The 22,730-nt window shown below is 37.7% G+C and overlaps 1 protein-coding gene across 3 annotated transcripts; it reads left to right on the forward strand.

Moving 5' to 3' along the window:
• Positions 1 to 5,092: 5,092 nt before the first annotated feature.
• Positions 5,093 to 14,573, forward strand: LOC107043435 (mucin-22). Of its 3 annotated transcripts, XM_015264949.1 has the most exons (4): positions 5,093 to 5,173; positions 5,369 to 10,642; positions 12,569 to 13,126; positions 14,204 to 14,573. In XM_015264949.1, exons 1-4 carry the CDS (start codon positions 5,111 to 5,113, stop codon positions 14,501 to 14,503), a joined length of 6,195 nt encoding a protein of 2,064 aa, XP_015120435.1. In that variant the 5' UTR covers positions 5,093 to 5,110; the 3' UTR covers positions 14,504 to 14,573. The 3 variants fall into 3 exon arrangements, with proteins under 3 accessions (XP_015120435.1, XP_015120436.1, XP_015120437.1); XM_015264950.1 differs by lacking the exon at positions 12,569 to 13,126; XM_015264951.1 differs by lacking the exon at positions 14,204 to 14,573 and having other exon boundaries at positions 12,693 to 12,892.
• Positions 14,574 to 22,730: the final 8,157 nt, after the last annotated feature.

The following is a 22,730-nucleotide window of genomic DNA, read 5'->3' on the forward strand; positions in this document are numbered from 1 at the left end:
CAGCTGGAGATTACTTTTGTAAAGTGTGCAGATCTCAGGACGATAGCTGAATTGTGTGACATTTGATATTTGTTTCTCAACTCCATTTTCATCTCCTTTTAAGATAAATATGTATCGAGCTTCACCATAGACCTGTTTGTTTGATTTTTGTATATTTTCCACACGTTCGTCTCAAAATATTTTTTTGCCCAATTTCAATAGCTTTGTTGGTAGTTTTAATTGTTCCTAGATTAATAGCTATTGAATTCAAACGAGTGAATCTCGTATTCTGGTCCATGCGTGCGATTTTGGCACAGACGACATGTTCTCAATGCAATTTCGCAGACAGCATACAACAAGATCACATAATCACAAAAGTGTAGACGGCATTACGTTAGTGAGCGTAGACGCCATGCCGTCTGTGCTTTCCCGTGTTTTTTTCGCATATGGTAAATCTACAGACGGCATACGTGAACTGAACAGAACACAGACGATAAAAAAACGCGTGTGAAGTTGTCCTATCATTCGGTATATTGGTTATCTTTCATGCTTTTCAGGTATGCCGTCTGAGCTCACATACTTGGCTATCTTGGCAATAGAATATGCGAAAAAAAATCGAGTTTCCAATAGAATTGTAATAGAATGCCAATAGAATTTCCTATAGCGAATGCGCTAGAATTTTCTATTATATTTTTTCATACGTGATGACCTGGTATCCAGCAAATTTTGTATGTATATAAACGGTATAGACCCAGTGCGTTCTCGCAGATGGCATTCCAGGAATTTGGATGAGTACAGACGGTTTCACACAGAAGCGCGATCACGCCGTCTGAGCTACTCAAACCTCAGAAAATAAAATTTACATTTCGAATGAAAACGTAAAAAACGCTTTACTACGCCGTAAATGAAAAACAAATGGGAAAAGCACGCAGGGCAAAATGGACCTCTGACCATAAGGGTCAAATAAGTAATTATTTCAAAGCGTCTCAAAATTGGGATGTCTAAACGAGGCAGTGCGGATAGTTCAGGGGTTTGGATGCGATTTCGCCCTTGGATGCGATCGCAGACGAGATTCCAGGGGGTTAAAAGAGTATAGACGGTATGGGCAGAGATTGTATGAGGCATACTAGTTTGCTCGGACATACCGTCTGATATCAAAAAATGAAATAGTCTCCAAAGATGAGTCCAATGGCACCGCGACGCTATCTAATAATGGAACTGAACTGAAGAAACTACCCAACCTTGAGAACCGACTTCACAAGTCCACGAAGCAGCTCGGAATTCATAATTCGTTGAAACGTAGAATATAGATCACGTCCTATCGTATTATTCGCTTGATTCTGGAGTGAAAGGCACCATGATAAATATATTGATATAACGTCGATGTTCCAAATCGTTCAAAATAAATGTATTCCTGGCTTTTGAAAAGTTACATCCCGAAGAATAATCAATGAGTAGGTCAAACGAAATCAAATTATAATCTAATAAAAGAACAAAAATCTGAAGTTAGATGATGAAAACAAAAATTGAACCAATGTAAAGTTCAACTTTTGTTGAAACCCGCTGCCATACAGTGAAAAAAATATACACGAATGCGATATATTTTACACCAGCATAATGTAGATGAGGTATTCCATACCAAATGAGTCAACGGCTCACCCTCACCCTTTTGGGAATTGATCTCGATTTTTTCTACGATTGGGGGGCTAGAAAAACCATCTCTCAATTTTTCCAGATTTTTTCGACAGCCCATTTCGGAGATATGATTTTTTAAATTGTTTTTTCATTTTTTTTTTCAATAACTCGAGTTCAGCTGATTTTAATTTATGACGGCTCACAATTTTCCATTTTCTACCATCTATAAGAAGATTTCGGGTAATTTTTTTTTCAATCCCTAGGTGCTCATAATACCGAATTGAAGAAAAAAATTTAAAAACTTGAATTTTAAAAATTATGTCATCTTGCATTTTTCTCATCTTTTTTTTCTGTAAATCTGATAATCAAAATGAGTATTCTGAGCCGTCATACAAGTTGGGTTTCGTCCAGGATCTATCTTATTTTTATTTTGTTCTTCTCGAAATTCCACAAATTTGGTCAAAACACCCCAAAACGACTTCGATTATGTATCCAAAAAATATGTAACATATAAGTATACATTTAAATCCACTTTATACTGTTTATAATCGGAGTCAATCAACGCCATTTCGGCGTATTTTGACCAAATTCGTGGAACTTCGGGAAGAAAAAATTGAAAATAAAATAGATCTAGGACGAAACCCAACTTGGATGATGGCTCAAAATACTTGTTCTGATTATAAGAGTTACTGAAAAAAGATGAGAAAAATAAAACGTGACATAATTTTGAAAATTCAAGTTTTATACTTAGGAGTTGAAAAAAAATTACTCAAAATATTCTTATAGATGGTACAAAATCTAAAATTTTGACGTGTAATAAATCAAAATCGGATGAATTGAATTGGAGTTATTAAAAAAAATGATAAAGGGACAAAAAAATCATATCTTCGAAATGACCTGTTAAAAAAATCTAAAAAAAATTGAGATATTTTTTCTAGTCCCCCAATTGTAGAAAAAATCGAGATAATTTTCCAAGAGGGTGAGGGTCAGCCATTGACTCATTTGACATGGAATACCTCATGCATGATCGTAAACCGAGTATAAAATATTCTTTTTTTTTTTTTTTTATATTTCGGCCCTTTCTGCCTTCTGATTGGCTAATCGGCCCTATCCAACCCTATGCATGCGGCTGTGGATTCTACACTGCACCGTATTCGCACTCCTATAGAACATAGGAGTAGCATGGGAAACCACAGGAAACCCATGCCGGTACAAGCGGTCACTATATTAGCGACCTCCCGCTCGCCGGAGCCTCCGGTTGAAAAACTCGGTTCCACGGGGAATCGAACCCACAACCTTTCGCACACTAGGCTTGCACCTAGCCGCTTCGGCCACCGACGTCGGTATAAAATATTCTTGATTCGATTATAAAATATACCTGATTAAAGAATGGTATATACTCTAGCCAAGAATAATATACCAGAATCCAGTATAAAATATGCCCCATTCGGGAATATTTTTTTCCGTACGACACATACAAAAGTGCGAAATGCGAAATTCCGTTTGCGACAAATGTTACAGGCTAAACTAATGGCAAGGTGTCGCATGTGTAGAAAACGTAATTCCACACCGAGTACTCCACACGATTTTATGTTTCGACGTTCAAAAAACAAGGTTTTTTGGCGTAGTCACATAAAGTTTATTGTAAGTAACCCAACAAGAATCAATGTTGGTATTCACCAATAAAAAACAAAAACATAAAATTTGTATCATGAAAGTTGAAAAAAACCCTTGAATAACCCACTTCACACTCAAATGACACCCATCACAGACTGAATCGAGAAATATCAAGGCACGATCCAAATACGCCCACCATTCTGGAAAATCTGATAACCATATCCGTGGAAAAACATGTGGAAATGCCAGTTGCAGAGATTTAACACTCTAATCTGATTATTGTTTCTACTTGTTTTCTCGTCGTGGGAGTGGGGAGAGCCGAATCCCACGCTACACGGGGACCGTGAGAAAAAGCTTAGTCAGGTAAGATGGTTAACTCTAATAGCTTTGTACTTGATCTATTTTCATCGTATCCTTTGAATAGTTTCACTCTCATTATTATTCGCAATGCGAAACATTTAATTCCTTGTTCTATTTGAGCTATATGATATTAACGTCTAACTGGAGGTTGTCGTTTTCCTAGTTTTTTTGTCGTTAGTCCAAACTAGTAGGACTTTCTGTATATCAAATGTAAATATAAGGCTCAAGCTTCGTATGCCAAATTACGTTGAAAATTTGCAGGCTGTAAATGTTATGTACTGTTCAATTGGTGGACCGCGATCGAACCGCGTGAAGAGAGGGTTTCGGAAGCGTAATATAAAATAGTTTATATCATATACACGAAAACTCTAAACGTAAATGACGCTTTGCTAAGTGTAATTTACTTAACGCCAATATGATGCCTGGTGGCTTGTTCCATCATGAAAATGGGAATTTGCGCATAAAAATGAGAAGACTATATCACTTTTGTCAGGAAATACTTTGTGGATCTAACGATGAAATCCATTATCTTGGGATTTTTCAATGCAAAAAATCTCGAATTCTAGTTGAATGGATTTCTCATTTATCAACATTAGTAGAATGTAAAACAACCGAGAAAAATAGATGAATGTTAGTATCAACTGTCATAACAGTTGGTACTAACATTCATCTATTTTTTTCAGTATCAACTGTTATAACAGGTGATACTAACATTCATCTATTTTTTTCGGTTGTTTTACGTTCTACTAATGTTGATAAATTAGAAATCCAGTCAACTAGAATTCGAGATTTTTTGCATTGAAAAATCCCAAGATAGTGGATTTCATCGTTAGGTCCACAAAGTAAAAATGTGAGTACTTGGCTGAAAGGCCCCCGAACGATGTCCAGTTGCAAGTTCCTTGGAACTTGCAACAAATTTCATTAAATTTCTTCCCTCTTTCTTTCGTTTCTTTCTATCCCATCACGGTATAGTTGCAACGCTTTCCCCTATTCTCTTTCTCGAGTACTCGAACGCTACCCCCAGGTGCGGCCGTCTTATCGCTTTCTTTTCGCCTTCTTACCTAAACACAAAGGCCAGAATGGTTTTATCCGAAAGTGTATTATCGATTCTTTCTCACTTTTCCATGAACTTGTGACGAAAATTGCAAAATTCGTAAAATCGGGTGACGATCTTGTCAGGCTGTCGTTACAAGCAATAAGAGAACCTGTTTCCTGTGTTGGAATGCACATCTTAACATACATAAAATATGTATATAATATATAAAACTCTGCAATAGAATGTTCCGTGATCGAAAAATTCAGAATACCCTTCCATAATGGTTTCACAACCTTCAATATAACGTGTCGAACAATTCAGAAATGATGGCGTTATCTAAGTTTTGAGAGAATGAAGAATGCGTATTCTTGAAGATGTTGGCTATTTCGAGCACGCTCCACGATAATTAGAATTCAAATCCGAAGGAGAGAATGCGATGATCGTTATTCTGCAAACTGCCGCGAGAAAGGTGTCTCTAGCACAATGATGAAAATCATCCTAATTATTTTCATTCACCTATTGAGCCTAGGACTTCTAAATGGAGAGGTGAGTAAACGTTAAGTCATAGTTAATAATATATAATTGCAAGTATTGAACAAAATCATTTCGATTCAATGATAAATTTAGTTTTTTTTGTTGCACATCCAATCGATTTCGATTTTCAGTTCCATTGCGAATATCACAATTAGCCTGCAGAGGCAAACAAATACAATCACCCACTAAACTGAATTTATTATATAGTCGAATGTGAACGGGACTTTAACTAATGATGCAAATGAGACAACAGCAGTTGCGAATGGAACGACAATTGAAACCACGACAATATTAAATAATGAAACTGAAGCCATAGATCTTGTAAACGGATCAACAATTGAGACCACGACATTGGTGAATAATGAAACTGAGACAGCACAACGTGCAAATGAAATAACCATTGAGATCACGACATTATTAAATAATGGAACTGAGACTGCGGAACTTGCGAATGGAACGACAATTGAGACCACGACATTAGTAAAAAATGAAATTGAAACGACCGAACGTGTAAATGAAACACCAATTGACACCACCCCATTTTTGAATAATGAAACTAAATCTACAAAACTTGTTCCTAATGAAATAACAACTGAGACCCCGAAATTATCGAATAATAAAACTGGATCTACAACAGTTGTTGGGAAGGAAACGACAATTGAGACCGCAACAGTATTGAACAATGAAACTGATACTACACTACTTGCGAATGAAACGACAAATGAGACAACAACATTATTAAATAATGAAACTAAATCTACAACACTTGTTGTGAATAAAACGACAACTGAGACAACAACATTATTAAATAATGTAACTGGGACTACGGAACTTGCAAATGGAACGACAATTGACACCACGATATTTTTTAATAATGAAACTGAATCTACAACACTTGCGGCTAATGAAATGACAACTGAGACCATGACATTATCGAATAATGGAACTGAATCTAAAACAGTTGGGAAGGCAACGACAACTGAGACAACGACATTATTAAATAATGGAACTGAGAATGCGGAACTTGTGAATGGAACGACAATTGAGACCACAACAGTATTGAACAATGAAACTGAGACTACAGTAGTTGTGAATAGAACGACAGTTGAAACCACGACATTTTCGAATAATCAAACTGAATCTACAACAGTTGCGGCTAATGAAATGACAACTGAGACCACGACATTATCGAATAATGAAATTGAATCTACAACACTTGTTGTGAATGAAACGATAACTGAGACAACAACATTATTAAATAATGGAACTGAGACTACGGAACTTGCGAATGGAACGACAGTTGAGACCACAACATTAGTAAAAAATGAAACTGCAACCACTGGCCTTATTAATGAAACGACAGTTGAAACCACGATATTTTTGAATAATGAAACTGAATGTACAACAGTTGCGGCTAATGAAATGACAACTGAGACCACGACATTATCGAATAATGAAATTGAATCTACAACAGTTGTTGGGAAGGCCACGACAACTAAGACAACGACATTATTAATTAATGGAACTGAGACTGCGGAACTTGTAAATGAAACGACAATTGAGACCACAACAGTATTGAACAATGAAACTGATACTACACTACTTCCGAATGAAACGACAGTTGAAACCACAACATTTTTTAATAATGAAACTGAATCTACAACACTTACTGTGAATGAAACGACAACTGAGACAACATTATTAAATAATGTAACTGAGACTACGGAGCTTGCAAATGGAACGACAATTGACACCACGATATTTTTTGATAATGAAACTGAATCTACAACACTTGCGGCTAATCAAAAGACAACTGAGACCACGACATTATCGAATAATGGAACTGAATCTAAAACAGTTGTTGGGAAGGCAACGACAACTGAGACAACGACATTATTAAATAATGGAACTGAGACTACGGAACTTGTGAATGAAACGACAATTGAGACCACAATAGTATTGAACAATGAAACTGAGACTACAGTAGTTGTGAATAGAACGACAGTTGAAACCACGACATTTTTGAATAATCAAATTGAATCTACAACAGTTGCGGCTAATGAAATGACAACTGAGACCACGACATTATCGAATAATGAAATTGAATCTACAACACTTGTTGTGAATGAAACGACAACTGAGACAACAACATTATTAAATAATGGAACTGAGACTACGGAACTTGCGAATGGAACGACAGTTGAGACCACAACATTAGTAAAAAATGAAACTGCGACCACTGGCCTTATTAATGAAACGACAGTTGAAACCACGATATTTTTGAATAATGAAACTGAATCTACAACAGTTGCGGCTAATGAAATGACAACTGAGACCACGACATTATCGAATAATGAAACTGAATCTACAACAGTTGTTGGGAAGGCAACGACAACTGAGACAACGACATTATTAACTAATGGAACTGAGACTACGGAACTTGTAAATGAAACGACAATTGAGACCACAACAGTATTGAACAATGAAACTGATACTACACTACTTACGAATGAAACGACAACTGAGACAACAACATTATTAAATAATGTAACTGAGACTACGGAGCTTGCAAATGTAACGACAATTGAGACCACGACATTAGTAAAAAATGAAACTGCAACCACTGACCTTGTAAATAAAACGACAATTGAGACCACGACATTTTTGAATAATCAAACTGAATCTATGACACTTGTTGCAAATGGAATGACAACTGGGACTACGACATTATCGAATAATGAAACTGAATCTACAACAGTTGTTGGGAAGGCAACGACAACTGAGACAACGACATTATTAAATAATGGAACTGAGACTACGGAACTTGTAAATGAAACGACAATTGAGACTACAACAGTATTGAATAATGAAGCTGAGACTACAACACTTGTTGCTACTGAAACGACAACTGAGACAACAACATTATTAAATAATGGAACTGAGACTACGGAACTTGTAAATGAAACGACAATTGAGACTACAACAGTATTGAATAATGAAGCTGAGACTACAACACTTGTTGCTACTGAAACGACAACTGAGACAACAACATTATTAAATAATGGAACTGAGACTACGGAACTTGCAAATGGAACGACAGTTGAGACCACAACATTAGTAAAAAATGAAATTGCAACCACTGCCCTGACAACACTTGCGGCTAATGAAATGACAATTGAGACCACAACAGTATTGAATAATGAAACTGAATCTACAACACTTGTTGCTACTGAAACGACAACTGATCCCACCACATTATCGAATAATGATACTGAATCTACAATACTTATTGCGAATGAAACGACAATTGACACCACGACATTTTTGAATAATGACACTGAACCTACGACACTTGTTGCTACTGAAACGACAACTGATCCCACGACATTATCGAATAATGAAACTGAATCTACAATACCTATTGCGAATGAAACGACAATTGACACCACGACATTTTTGAATAATGACACTGAACCTACGACACTTGTTGCTACTGAAACGACAACTGATCCCACGACATTATCGAATAATGAAACTGAATCTACAATACCTATTGCGAATGAAACGACAATTGACACCACGACATTTTTGAATAATGACACTGAACCTACGACACTTGTTGCTACTGAAACGACAACTGATCCCACGACATTATCGAATAATGAAACTGAATCTACAATACCTATTGCGAATGAAACGACAATTGACACCACGACATTTTTGAATAATGACACTGAATCTACAACACTTGTTGCTAATGAAACGATAACTGAGACCACGACATTATCGAATAATGAATCTGAATCTATAACACTTGTTGTGAATGAAACGACAATTGAGACAACAACATTATTAAATAATGGAACTGAGACTACGGAACTTGCAAATGGAACGACAATTGAGACCACGACATTAGTAAAAAATGAAATTGAAACCACAGAACTTGTAAATGAAACGACAATTGATATCCCGACATTTTTAAATACTGAAACTGAATCTCCAATACTTGCGGCTAATGAAATGACAACTGAGACCACGACATTATCGAATAATGAAACTGAATCTACAACAGTTGTTGGGAAGGCAACGACATTATTAAATAATGGAACTGAGACTACGGAACGTGTAAATGAAATGACAATTGAGACCACAACAGTGTTGAACAATGAAACTGAATCTACAACACTTGTTGTGAATGAAACGACAACTGAGACAATAACATTATTAAATAATGGAACTAAGACTACGGAACTTGCAAATGGAACGACAGTTGATACCACAACATTAGTAAAAAATGAAACTGCAACCACTGACCTTGTAAATGAAACGACAATTCAGACCACGACATTTTTGAATAATCAAACTGAATCTACAACACTTGTTGCAAATGAAATGACAACTAAGCCCACGGCATTATCGAAAAATGGAACTGAAACTACGGAACTTGCAAATGGAACAACAGTTGAGACCACAACATTATCAAAAAATGAAACTGAAACCACTGAACTTGTAAATAAAACGACAACTGACACTTCGACATTTTTGAATAATGAAACTGAATCTACAACAGTTGCGGCTAATGAAATGACAATTGAGACAACGACATTATTAATTAATGGAACTGAGACTACGGAACTTGTAAATGAAACGACAATTGACACCACGACATTTTTGAATAATGAAACTGAACCTACAACACTTGTTGCTAATGAAACGACAACTGAGACCACGACATTATCGAATAATGAAACTGAATCTACAACACTTGTTGTGAATGAAACGATAACTGAGACAACAACATTATCAAATAATGGAACTGAGACTACGGAACTTGTAAATGGAACGACAGTTGATACTACAACATTAGTAAAAAATGAAACTGCAACCACTGGCCTTGTTAATGAAACAACAATTGAGACCACGACATTTTTGAATAATCAAACTGAATCTACAACACTTGTTCCAAATGAAATGTTAACTGAGCCCACGACTTCATCGAATAATGGAACGGAGACTACGGAACTTGTAAATGGAAGGACAGTTGAGACCACAACATTAGTAAAAAATAATACTGCAACCACTGACCTTGTAAATGAAACGACAATTCAGACCACGACATTTTTGAATAATCAAACTGAATCTACAATATTTGTTGCAAATGAAATGACAACTGAGCCCAGGACGTTATCGAATAATGGAACTGAGACTACGGAACTCGCAAATGGAACAACAGTTGTGACCACGACATCGGTACAAAATGAAACTGAAACCACTGAACTTATAAATGAAATGACAATTGACACCACGACATTTTTGAATAATGAAACTGAATCTACAACAGTTGCGGCTAATGAAATGACAACTGAAATGACGACATTATTAATTGATGGAACTGAGACTAGGGAACTTGTAAATGGAACTAAAGTTGAGACCAGGACATCGTCGAATAATGTAATTGAGACAACGACACTCGCATATACTGTAAGTCATTATCAACTGATTGTAGTTATATCATTGTTTTTAAGGATTTAGATTATCTTTCCTCGGGCAGATTCGTCACGGGGTAAGTTTTCGGATAGAACTAATTTTGGTAGTATTATCCCGTTGTTACAGTTGTAATTGGTACGATTGTCGCCTTGTCGATACGGAAAAACCGTTTAAAAATTCAAAAATATTTATCGACCTCTAATAAAACGCAAAATTTTGTCAAAACTTGAAAAATATAAAGATAGTATATTGTGTTACGAGTGCGTAAAGTGTTACTTTTTCTGACGCACGTGTAGTACATCCTATTTTTTATAATACCTGCCAAGTTCACTTTTCAGGGGTGCTGTCGGGGTAGAGCGTTTGGTTTTTACAGTGAAGCTGTACGTACAAAATAGTATATTTCAGCACGTGTGGGGCAATATCGTCTTTAACGTGTGTGGGGTTTACAGCATGAGCCGAAGGCGAGTGATGTAACCACACACGTTAAGGACGAAATTTCCCAACAAGTACTGAACAAAATTTTATGTCACGAAGCCTGATACCGGCTGAATTAGACACGTGACGCGAAGCGTCGAGTGTGTAATCCAGCCGGTTTCAGGCATGAGTGGCATAAATTTACTTCACGCACGACTTCTGAACTTTGCGCACATCGTGCGGGAAGCAAACACTGTACGTCTAGCAGAGTGTTTGCTTCTTTCCTCAACTTTTCAGGCAGGTGTTGAAAAATATTTTTTTCAGAATAAACTTTAAAACAAATTTGGAACCAAATTATTCTGACGTTTCAAATATTGAGAAATCCATGAAAGAAACCTCAGCAAAATAGAAATTTTGAAGGTGGAACACCATATTAATAACTCCAGTAAACACACATACCGTCACCATTATGAAATCAAATGAGTAGTTCCAATTCAAGTAAATTTTTCTTCAGTTAGAAAAATCTATCAATTCCTCCTCGATTTCCATTGTGAATGTTTCTTTTCGTTCGTACGGATAAAGCAGTTGAATTATTCAATTAAGGGGTCTTCGCAGTAATTTTGGGTAAAATATGACAATGTGCTTGCGAATTAAATATATCATACGTTAATCAAAAATGTTAAAAAGGTATTTGTAAAAGCAGTTCTAAGTACTTGTATGGTTTCGTTCGTGTTTAATTAATTATTCAAATTGCGCCTTATACAGAACCTTTATGGACGCTACTTTAAAGTAGCACCATATTGTCCCATATCCTTCACACTGTTGACAATGTGCTAGCCAGAAAAAGAAGCTAAATTGTTCTATATTAAGCCCTAAACAATATGGGCAAGAAGTCCCATTGAGTTTTATCGTTGATTTGTTCAATAAATTAATGATAAAAAAACTATGGCGATATCTGTCATTATCCAACATATGCCATGTTTGATGTCCCGTCTCTCTCGAAACTAACCTCACTAACTTGACTATTTCACACTCCACTCACCCGCGCGCCCATCGCAACTGCGGAGACCCCTTAATCTCTTCATGAAGTTTAATTTCAGTATAGTATATTTCAGTACATGAGTGGCATAAATTTATTTTATGCCACTCATGCCTGAAACCGGCTGGATTACACTCGACGCTTCGCGTCTCGTGTCTAATTCAGCCGGTTTCAGGCTTCGTGACATAAAATTTTGTTCAGTACTTGTTGGGAAATTTCGTCCTTAACGTGTGTGGTTACATCACTCGCCTTCGGCTCATGCTGTAAACCCCACACACGTTAAAGACGAAATTGCCCCACACGTGCTGAAATATACTATTTTGACACTCCGTTCGTGAAGCCTCGTTTCACGCACGATGCGTATGCTCTAAAACCGCTTGTAAACGTCGTAACAAAAAATATGCTCCGTCACTATGTCAAAAAATACAATGCCATGTTTGAAATATGACTCGAATCTTTTCCGAAAGGTAACCCGTCCAAATCAAATGCAGTATTACAATATTCCTCGTCATGGACGCCCACCTGTCAAATACTGTATCCGTAATCAATACTATGACACTCACGAAGGCCGTTGTTTAATGTTACCCGGAGGTGGTACAGTCGTATTCAGCGAGACCAAAACTACATACACTCAAGAAGCTGCAAGAGCCGATGCGCCCAACAAGCGAAGCTACACCGTCTGGCGATTATCGAGATTAATTCATGCAGAATGTGCGAAGGATCGAGTGTTTTCCGATACATTGAAGAGATGCACAGAACTTATGAATGGAATAACAGTTGAAACCTCGACATTATTAATTAATGGAACTGAAACCACTGAACTTGTAAATGAAACGACAATTGACACCACGACATTTTTGAATAATGAAACTGAATCTACAACAGTTGCGGCTAATGAAATGACAACTGAGACGACGACATTATTAATTAATGGAACTGAGACTACGGAACTTGTAAATGGAACTAAAGTTGAGACCAGGACATCATCGAATAATGTAATTGAGACAACGACACTCGCATATACTGTAAGTCATTATCATTTGATTTGATTTTTTGTAATCCCTGCTGAGTCCATTTTTTGGAGGTGCAATGGAGGAAATTGTTTAGTTTTTAAAGCGAACATTTCCGCACAAGAATTTACTTCACGCACGACCTCTGAACTTTCGATGCGTCGTGCGGGTAGCGAACACTCTACGCCTGCAAAAACACTCCAAAAAGGGAACTTTTCAGGCAGATATTAAAAAGAATTACTTTTCAGAATAAAATTGAACAAAATTTGGAAACAAATTATTCAGACCTTTCAAATGTTGAGAAAACCATTAATGAAACCCCAACAAAATGTAAATTTTAAAGGTAGAAAAATATACCAATAATTGGCGTCAACACCCACACCATCATCATTATGGAATAAAATATGGAGTTCAAATTCGAGTTAATTTTCCCGAGTCGAATATTAGGACCTGAATTCCCCCTTGAACACCCATCATGAGTAGGAGGACCAGGATGAGGTTAGGGTGTATTTACATTCAGAAAGACCCCCTGGTTTCCGCCTGAATTCAGGAGGAAAGCAGAAGGTGTGTTAAAACTATTTATCGCCTGCACCGCCTAAAATGTTTTCCACTCCATCCCCCCTGGAAAGAACCTACAAACAGATCATCCTGGCTATCAGGGTTAATTCAGGGGATTTATGATTCCTTTTCATTCGACAGAAGGAGAAGGGGGAAAAAAGTATCAGTTGAGAAGGGTTTTTACGCCTTTAGGATGACGCAGGTTCATATAAGGAGTTATTCAGGATGTATAGGATGAAGAAAGAAGGAAAAAATATTTCAAGGAGGTAATAGGGGCGAATAAGGTAGATATACGACTCGAGGAGATAATAGGGGAGAATAAGGTCCAGATATTCGACTCGAGGAGGTAATAGGGGGGAATAAGGTCCAGATATTCGACTCGGGTTTTTAGCTGAAAAAATCTATCACTTTAGTGAATGTTACTTTTCTTTCGTACGGGCAGAGCAATGGACTTACAGAATTAATTTCTCTATACAATCTAATTTCAGTAACGAAACTGCATGTTAGTAATATGACTGGTATTTTTTCCGAAAGGTAATCCGTCCAAATCAAATGCAGTATTACAACACTCCTCGTCGCGGACGCCCATCTGTCAAATACTGCATTCATAATCAGTACTATGACACTCACGAAGACCGTTGTCTAATGTTACCCGGAGGTGGTAGCGGCATACTCATCGAGACTAGAACAACATATACTCAAGAAGTTTCGAGAGCCTATCCATCCAATAAGCGAAGATACACCGTCTGGAGATTATCAAGAATAATTCATGCAGAATGTGTGGAGGATCGAGTGTTTTCTGATAAATTGAAGAGATGTACACTGACAGGATAAATTCGCAATGATAATTAAGAAAAATTCAAATATCTTATACAATAAAGCCTTCAGCCGAATTTAGAGTTGATTTTTATTTGCATCTTTATTCACATCAAACAAATAGTCCTCTAAATATAAATAAATGTTTTTTCTATGGAGTGAGCAGTGATAGAATAGATATCACTTTCTATGGCCGGTTGGCTCTTTTCAGGGCCCCAAATGATACAAACGTAGCAAATTTAATAAAGCTATTATTATAATTGAACCTATCCTTCCTGCTATCTCCTCGCAACTGTTTCGCTACAAGATATCACGCGCAACATGGTTTGAATTTCAAACAGAATGGCGCTTGTAGCGGGTGCCCCTTTTCCGTAACAAGGAGAGGCGAATTCCCCTTCCACAATCCATTTAATTTTGAACTTTTCCTGAGAGCACCAACCCATATAACTTTTCAAATTTTCGGAAAAAAACTTCGAATTAAAATGTTTTCTTTGGAAAAAAATTTTTTCTTACAACAATTTTTTCCTAATTATAATAGATTAGATATGAGGGGGTGCGGCAGCGAAACGGGTGATGCGAGGGTGTTCCGAGCGCGCTTCGGAAGGGTCACAAGGGGGTGGTCAAATTTCACTAGAGTCAAGCTTCACGAGGGTCACAAGGGGATAAGTAAATTTCACAATGGGTGGATGTCACAATGACCATTTTCCAGAAAAGTCGAACGTCACAAGGGAATAAGCAAATGAGATAATTGCACTAGGGTCAAACATCGCGAGAGTCACAAGCGAATATAATGCTCAAGGCTGTTAAAATCCGCAAAAGTCAATTGTAAGAAGGATTATGGTTGCTAAGCTTTGTTCAATTTTCCATGTTATTATTTGGTACCCTGAAAGATTGTTAGCCAATTTGTGTTCCGATCAACATTAAATTTCAATTATCTCGTTAAATATTGTAGTTAGGAAAAAATATTGACTAACTTACATTGTGCATTATGAAATATTCGGGAATTTTTGTCTTTTGACTTGTTTCCATATCTCTATTATTTACAGAGATATAGTCCGTTTGGTGGGAATGTGGGCATTCCATATGCTGAGCCCAGGCGGCAATGGTAATTGATTGAGCGTGTGAAGCCCTTACACTCTAATCAAAAATACTATATCTCCGTAAATAATAGAGACATGGAAAAAAGTTATAAGACAAAAATTTGTGAATGTTTCATAATGCACAAAGTAGATTAGTCAATAGTTTTTCCTAACCACAATATTTAACGAGATAATTGAAATTCCATGTTGATCGGAACACAAACTAGCCAACAATTTTTCAGGGTACCAAATGATAACATAAAAAATTGAGCAAAGCTTAACAACCATAATCCTTCTTACAATTGACAGTTTAAGATGTTCCAGGTGACTTTTGCAGATTTTTACGGCCTTGAGCATTATCTTTGCTTGTGACCCTCGCGATGTTTGAGCCCAGTGCAATTATTTCATTTTCTTGTGACGTTCGACTATCGTGGAAAAGGGCCATTGTGACATTCACCCCTTGTGAAATTTAATTGTTCCCTTGTAACCCTCGTGACGTTTGATCCTCATGAAATTTGATCACCTCCTTGTGACTCTCGTGAAATTCGACCACCCCTTTGTGACCTTCGTGACATTTGACTCCCGTGAAATTTGACCATCTTTTTGTGACTCTTGTGACCCTTGTGAAATTCGACTATCCCCTTGTTACCCTCGTGACGTTTGACTCTCGTGAAATTTGACCATCCTGTTATAAACCTTGTGAAATTTGACTATCCCCTTGTGACCCTCGTGACGTTTGATTCTCGCGAAATTTGACCATCCTTTTGTGACCCTTGTGAAATGTCACTATTCCCTTGTGACCCTCGTGACGTGCGACTCGTGAAATTTGACCACGCCCTTGTGACCCTCGTGACATTTGCCTCTCGTAAAATTCAACTATCGCCTTGTGACCCTTGTGACATTAAACCGTTGCGAAATTTGACGCTTGTGACATGTAACCTCTGCTCTATCGATCATGTGAAATCCGATCATTATATCGTCCAACACTTATTAACTTTATTTTAAATACTTATTCCTTCTCAATGGATACCGCAGCAAGTGGAATAATAAGTCATGCCGTTGTCTAAAGGCTGGGCAGTGGTACTTGAGTGAGGAGTGGAGGACCTGTGGGACTTGCGTCTGGCATCACTGGCTTGGTTTGTCGAGTCTACACGGAGAAAAAAAATCCAGAATTTTTCGGGAGAAATTCAGGCAAAAATTACCGCGTCGTCTGATACAGTGGGTTCAATTGTCTAGTACCAGAAAAATTCCGGTGCTGCATAGTAAAAATTCCGGTAGCGCACAATAAAAGCTTGATTCCTGACCTGTTTTCTATTACATGATAAATTACATTCAATAGTTAAAAATGAGTAAACATTGTCATTCAGCATATCATCCTATTAATTTTATTTTAACCTCTCCTCCATATCCTCTCCCCTATATTAAAAGCGGAATGCGCGGCAAACGTATGTGGAACGTTTGACAGGCTAATGTATCTCTACAGCGTTATACACCTCATGAAGAGAAAATAAAAGGCACTTAATTTATTTCTTAACCGTTTTATCACAACACTAATTAATATTTCACTGAATCGATATCATGAAAAACATTAACCTGGGGTTTCAGTAAGGAGATATGTGAGAGAGGAGGCTAGAAGAGGCGACGGAATAAGTCATCTGATCACGTTGAGCTGATGTTCGTGGTTGCGGAGGGGGGACGAAGAGTGCCGAAGTCTTACGAATGCGCGATCGGATCCTAGGATTCTGGTAAAGCACCGGAAAAATTTGCCAGCCAGTGTCATAATTTTTTCCGTATTTCTCGTAAAAATTCACTGTCGCTTCGATTTTACCGTGCTGCGCAAGAATTTTTCCCCGCATTTATCCGAAAAATGACTCGTGCAACAGTACTTTTTCCTACTCTTTGCGGTACATTTCGCCTGGAAAGACCATCTGAACCCACTTTACTGTGCGAGCACGGTAATTTTTCTCGTACATTTCTCTCTGTGTATCTTGAGGTTGCCCGTCTCCTACGACTGTCCTTGAAAATATTAGGTGTATAACTTAATCTTGAGCTTTTTTTTTCATTGAGTGGGTTATCTTATTTAAAATTTAAATATTTACTTGCAGTTTTTAATACAATACATATTATGTCTGGAAGAGCTGCATAACTTCACAAAAGAGTAGTATATACGATGGCGACCGATACGCAGCACATTCGGCACTGTATACTGTATTCTGTAGGAGTTTCAACAAGGAAAAAATGCAACTGCAGCCCACGAATCGATTTGTTCTACTCTCGAAATAATACATTACATGCCCGAGCCTTGGAAAACAAATCACCGTTCCCCACGTGCTTGCCATCCTCGCCGTCGGCTCAGAAGGCAATCTTGCACGTGCTTGCCATCCTCGCCTTCGGCTCAGAAGGCAATCTTGCACGTGGGGGAGGGTGATATATTTTCCGTGGCGAGGTGTGTATATTAATTTTCAGGTCCCGTGTCACGAAAAGGATATTGTGTCTAATAATACGTGTAAATATTGGTATAGACGCCTTAAAGAAAGGGATTTCGATCTCAGCGATTGGGAGCGTCCTGGACAGCCTCTGAAATTTGAAGATGCTGAATTGCAAGAGTTACTCGACAAAGACTCAACGCAAACCCAAAAAGAGCTTGCAGCTCAGCTAGGAGTTACTCGAGCAGCAGTCTGTAAACGATTACACGCAATGGGAAAAATACAAAAGGTAGGAAGATGGGTTCCACACGAATTGACTGAATCCACCCTCGGTCAACCCATTAGCACTTGTCTTTCGCTGCTCCCCAAGTGTCAAAAAACGATTTTTTGTCCAAAATTGTGACGGAAGATGAAAAATATATTTTTTTGCTAATCCCAAAAAGAAAAAGTCATGGGTGGAGCCCGAACAACCATCGACATCCACTCCCCAACAAAAAATTCACATGAAGAAAGATCTCTGGATCTAGTGGGATATGAAGGATATACTCTATTACGAACTTTTGGAAACAGGTCAGGCAGTTGCTGCAGAACGCTACAGTTGACAATTGAACAAATTGAGCGAGGTACTTGATGAGCAGAGGCCATTTACTGGGCAAGGGAGCCGCAGAGTCATGTTGCTCCATGATAACGCTCGACCTCATATTGCTCGCGCGAATCAGAAAACGATTTTAAGCTTGGGCTGGGAGATTGTTCTACACGCGGCTTATTCACCAGACTTGGCCCCTTCCAATTACCATCTGTTCCGGTCCACGCAGCACGCCTTGGAGGAAACCCGCTTCCTAACTCTGAAAATTCGTTGATGACTTCATCGCCTCAAAGCCTGCAAGTTTTTTTCGCGATGGCATTCGTATGTTGCCTGATCGATGGCTCAAGGTCATCAAAAACGATGGACGATATTTCGAGGATTGACCTAGTATTTATATATTTTATAATATAAATTTTTTTTGACAAAAAGGACCAAAATCAAGTTATACACCTAATATTAATTTTTACACATGCAGCGTACACTATTTTTTGAAATTAGTGTTTAGAAAAGGCCTACATAATTTTTTTTTACTACTAGACGGAAACTACTGAACAGAAAATCCTACGAACCCTGTCGGTGTAAGGGGTGAGATGGAACGGGCAACTGTGCTTATGTAGGCGTTTTGTGCAGTAGTGAGCGTTCCATTCAGAGGATTAGTAGAATCGGCCAAAAACTAATAGCAAGTTCAATTGAAGTCAATTTGAATTTTCTAGCGAATTCATAGGATTTCTCTATGTAATTTATTCGTATGTGCCGGCATGACATACACACATTTAGCCCTTGAAATGTTCAGATCATTAACAATTACAAGCAGATGACTCCAGCGCGTAATGGCTACTGTATGGCTGATGCAATTCAGTTAACAGGACTAAACCGATGGTTTCAGCTCTGCCCGTAGTTACAAGAATAACGACACCAGATTGGTCGAAAATGTAATACAGCGCCATCATTCCAACAGTGACATAGGAACGAAACACAACTTGTAACTAAAAAGTCAGCTGTTATAATCGACAAGTGAATTCCGTAAATGAAAAGTCACTTTTCGTTTACTATCGTAAAAGTTAAGAGAAGTGCCATTTTATGCACAAAAATCTGTAAACAAGAAGGAACTTTTCCAAGCACGTGTTTCAAAATAGTATATTGTGTTACAGGTGTGTACACAACCACTTTTCGCACGCACGCGTAGTTATCCTATTTTGTGGGATACCAGCCAAGTTCACTGTTCAGAACGATAGTGGGAGTAAAGTGGTTGTTTTTGTACACGAAGTACGTAAAGTGCAAAGCTGTGCGTAAAGCGAAGCTTTACGCACGAGAATTTATTAGGTGTACAAATTGATAAGAAGCCCCTATATTTCGCGGTTTATAATTGCGTTCAAAAACTTAATATTTCAATATTTTGTATGTTGATAGTATTCAGTTGCCGAAACAGTAAATACTTCTTACATAACCTGAAAAAATAGTAGTAAACACGATGTCTGTCGATAAGAAACTCTTGAGGCACTGCATTCTTTTTGCATTTCAATTAAAGAAAAATGCTGCCGAGGCTACTCAAATAATTTGTAGTGCTCTTGGAAAAAACGCTGTAACACATAAAACGTGTAAAAAGTGGTACCAGAGGTTTAGAGACGGAGATTTCGATCTTTCGGTTCGAGAACCGCCGGGTCAACCGCAAAAATTCGGCGATGAAGAACTCGAACACCTCTAGGGCTTAAAATTCTGCTCAAAGCCAAACAGAGTTTGCACTACAACTCGGAGTGACTCAACAATGCATTTCTCATCGTCTCCACCAACTTGGCAAAATTCAAAAGGAGGGTAGATGGGTTCCTCATGATCTGAGCCCCGAAAATAAGGACGACTGGAGACGACGACTGGAGACGGCGCTATCTCTATTCACTCGATTTGAAAGAAAAGATTTCTTATACAAAATCATTACGGGCGATGAAAAGTGGGTGTTATACGACAGCCCTAAACGCAAAAAATTGTGGGTGAATCCCGGCGAACCATCGACGTCGACTCCGAAACCCAATGTCTATGCGAGAAAAGTGATGCTGGGTATCTGGTGGGATATGAAGGGTGTGATATATTATGAGCTACTTAAACCTGGCCAAATTGTTACTGCGAAGGTTTATCAACAACTTATTCATTTGAATGATGCATTGGAGCAAAAGAGGCCATATACTGGCAGTGGAAGTAGACAAGTGATTCTCCAACATGACACCGCTCGACCGCATGTCGCCAAAGCGACTGAGGATATTATCGGTGAATTAGGATGGAAGGTTCTACCTCACGCGGCTTACTCGCCTGATCTCGCCCCATCCGACTACCACCTATTTCGGTCTCTTCAACACCACCTAGCTGATGAGCACTTCAAAACAATCGACGACGTCGGAAAAAGCATCGATGAATTTATTGAGTCAAAACCGCCAAGTTTCTTTCGCGAAGGAATTCGTCAGTTGCCAGTGAGGTGGAGTAAAGTCTTCGAAAATAATGGGAAATATTTCGACCGTTAAATGTCTTTTTGTTTTTTTTATAATAAACTCTGATTTGCATGAAAAAAAGCACATTAATTTGTACATCTAATAATACTTTACGCAAGATGGTTTCAAAAAATGAACTCTTCAGGCAGGTATCACAAAAAATATTGTTTGACATATGTGAGACGGGAATTTTCAGCTCGTGTGATTGACAGCCTTCGGTTTCGTCTCGGGCCGCCAACTTCACATTCGTGGAAATTCCATCTCACTCATATCGAAATATACTAGTTCGTCACTCGGCTGAAAATAACTTTTCTGACGCGTGTGATTGCATTCCTCGGCTTCGCCTCGGTCTGCAACCCTCGCACTCGTCCGCAAAGTTTTTTTCGGCCTTTTGACGAAAATAGCTATGTTCCGTACGGAAATTGAAATACCAGGTGGAAAAACAAACTCCTTGCCATCCAAAACACTTTTAGAACATATTGTTTCATGCTGAAACAATTGAGTCCCATCTTGCAAAATTATTGTTCTATACATCTTGCCAGGAATTTTGAAGAAAAGCAATCTTGATAGCTTAAATACATTCGATCCTTTTTTCCGAATTTCATGTTTTTCCCGCACATGTAGAATAAATGGCATATTTTCCTGCATCGAATTTCGTCATCGATGTACAGATAAAGTATGCATATAACAATGGAACAACCCATTTGAGTTTTGCGTGATTCCCATAATGTGGCATATCCTCTCCAAGAAGATTTCACATGCATTTATGTTACGTGTTAATCAGCTGAGAAGCGATGATTTTATCTCAGCTTTGCTGAAATGAGAAATGCGTAATCTATGTTGGTCATTTTTAGCACGTTCCTCGATAATTCACATTTGAATCATGAGAAAAAAATGCTTTTGTTGTCATTTCGTAAACGACTGTGAAGCAGATACCATTGTCGGGATGAAACAAATATTCTTAATTATTTTAATCCACTCACTGAGTCTAGGACTTTCGGATGCATTGGTAAGTAACTATCAAGTGATAGCAAAACCACAGGGGATTCTTCCGGTGAGTTTTGAAGTCCACTAATTATTGAACTGATTATCACCATGTTTCCTCTATATTTCATTCTTAGAAAAACTGATCATTAATGTAAAAAAAAGTCATTATTAATTGTGCATTAGTTGCGTGGAAGCCCAAAATAATATAATGGAAAAAAGCCAGTGTATTAAATTTTTGAGACAGATAACTGTTTTTCTCAAAATATTACAAAACATGTGCAGAAAAAAATATCAGGAAACACTTTTTCGACATTCGAAATCTTAGTCAGTGTCAATATTCCGCTACTTTGATTTCGAATGATTATGCATGATCAAGAAATTTTTTCATATGAAACGAAAATATAAAATATGCTATTTAGGAGTCAAACATGAAAAAAGTGCTTAGCAATTGTTTTTTAGACATTTCTTGGTAAATTTTGGAGGAGAAAATTGTTTATTTCAAAAATTGGGTACACCGAACCCTTTTTTTTGTTTATATCATTTTAGAATTCTATACGGCAAACGGTCACTAAACAATGAGTTTTATCACAGTAATGATCATTCTTTAGATTTATGGAATGTAGGGGAAGCATATGGAAATTTGCACTTTAATAACCCGTGAGGTTCAAAACTCACGGGTTAAGGAGTCTC

The sequence above is a fragment of the Diachasma alloeum genome, unplaced genomic scaffold (assembly GCF_001412515.2).
Source record: "Diachasma alloeum isolate Michigan unplaced genomic scaffold, Dall2.0 Dall_scaffold_00572, whole genome shotgun sequence".
Taxonomy (NCBI): Eukaryota; Metazoa; Arthropoda; class Insecta; order Hymenoptera; family Braconidae; genus Diachasma; species Diachasma alloeum.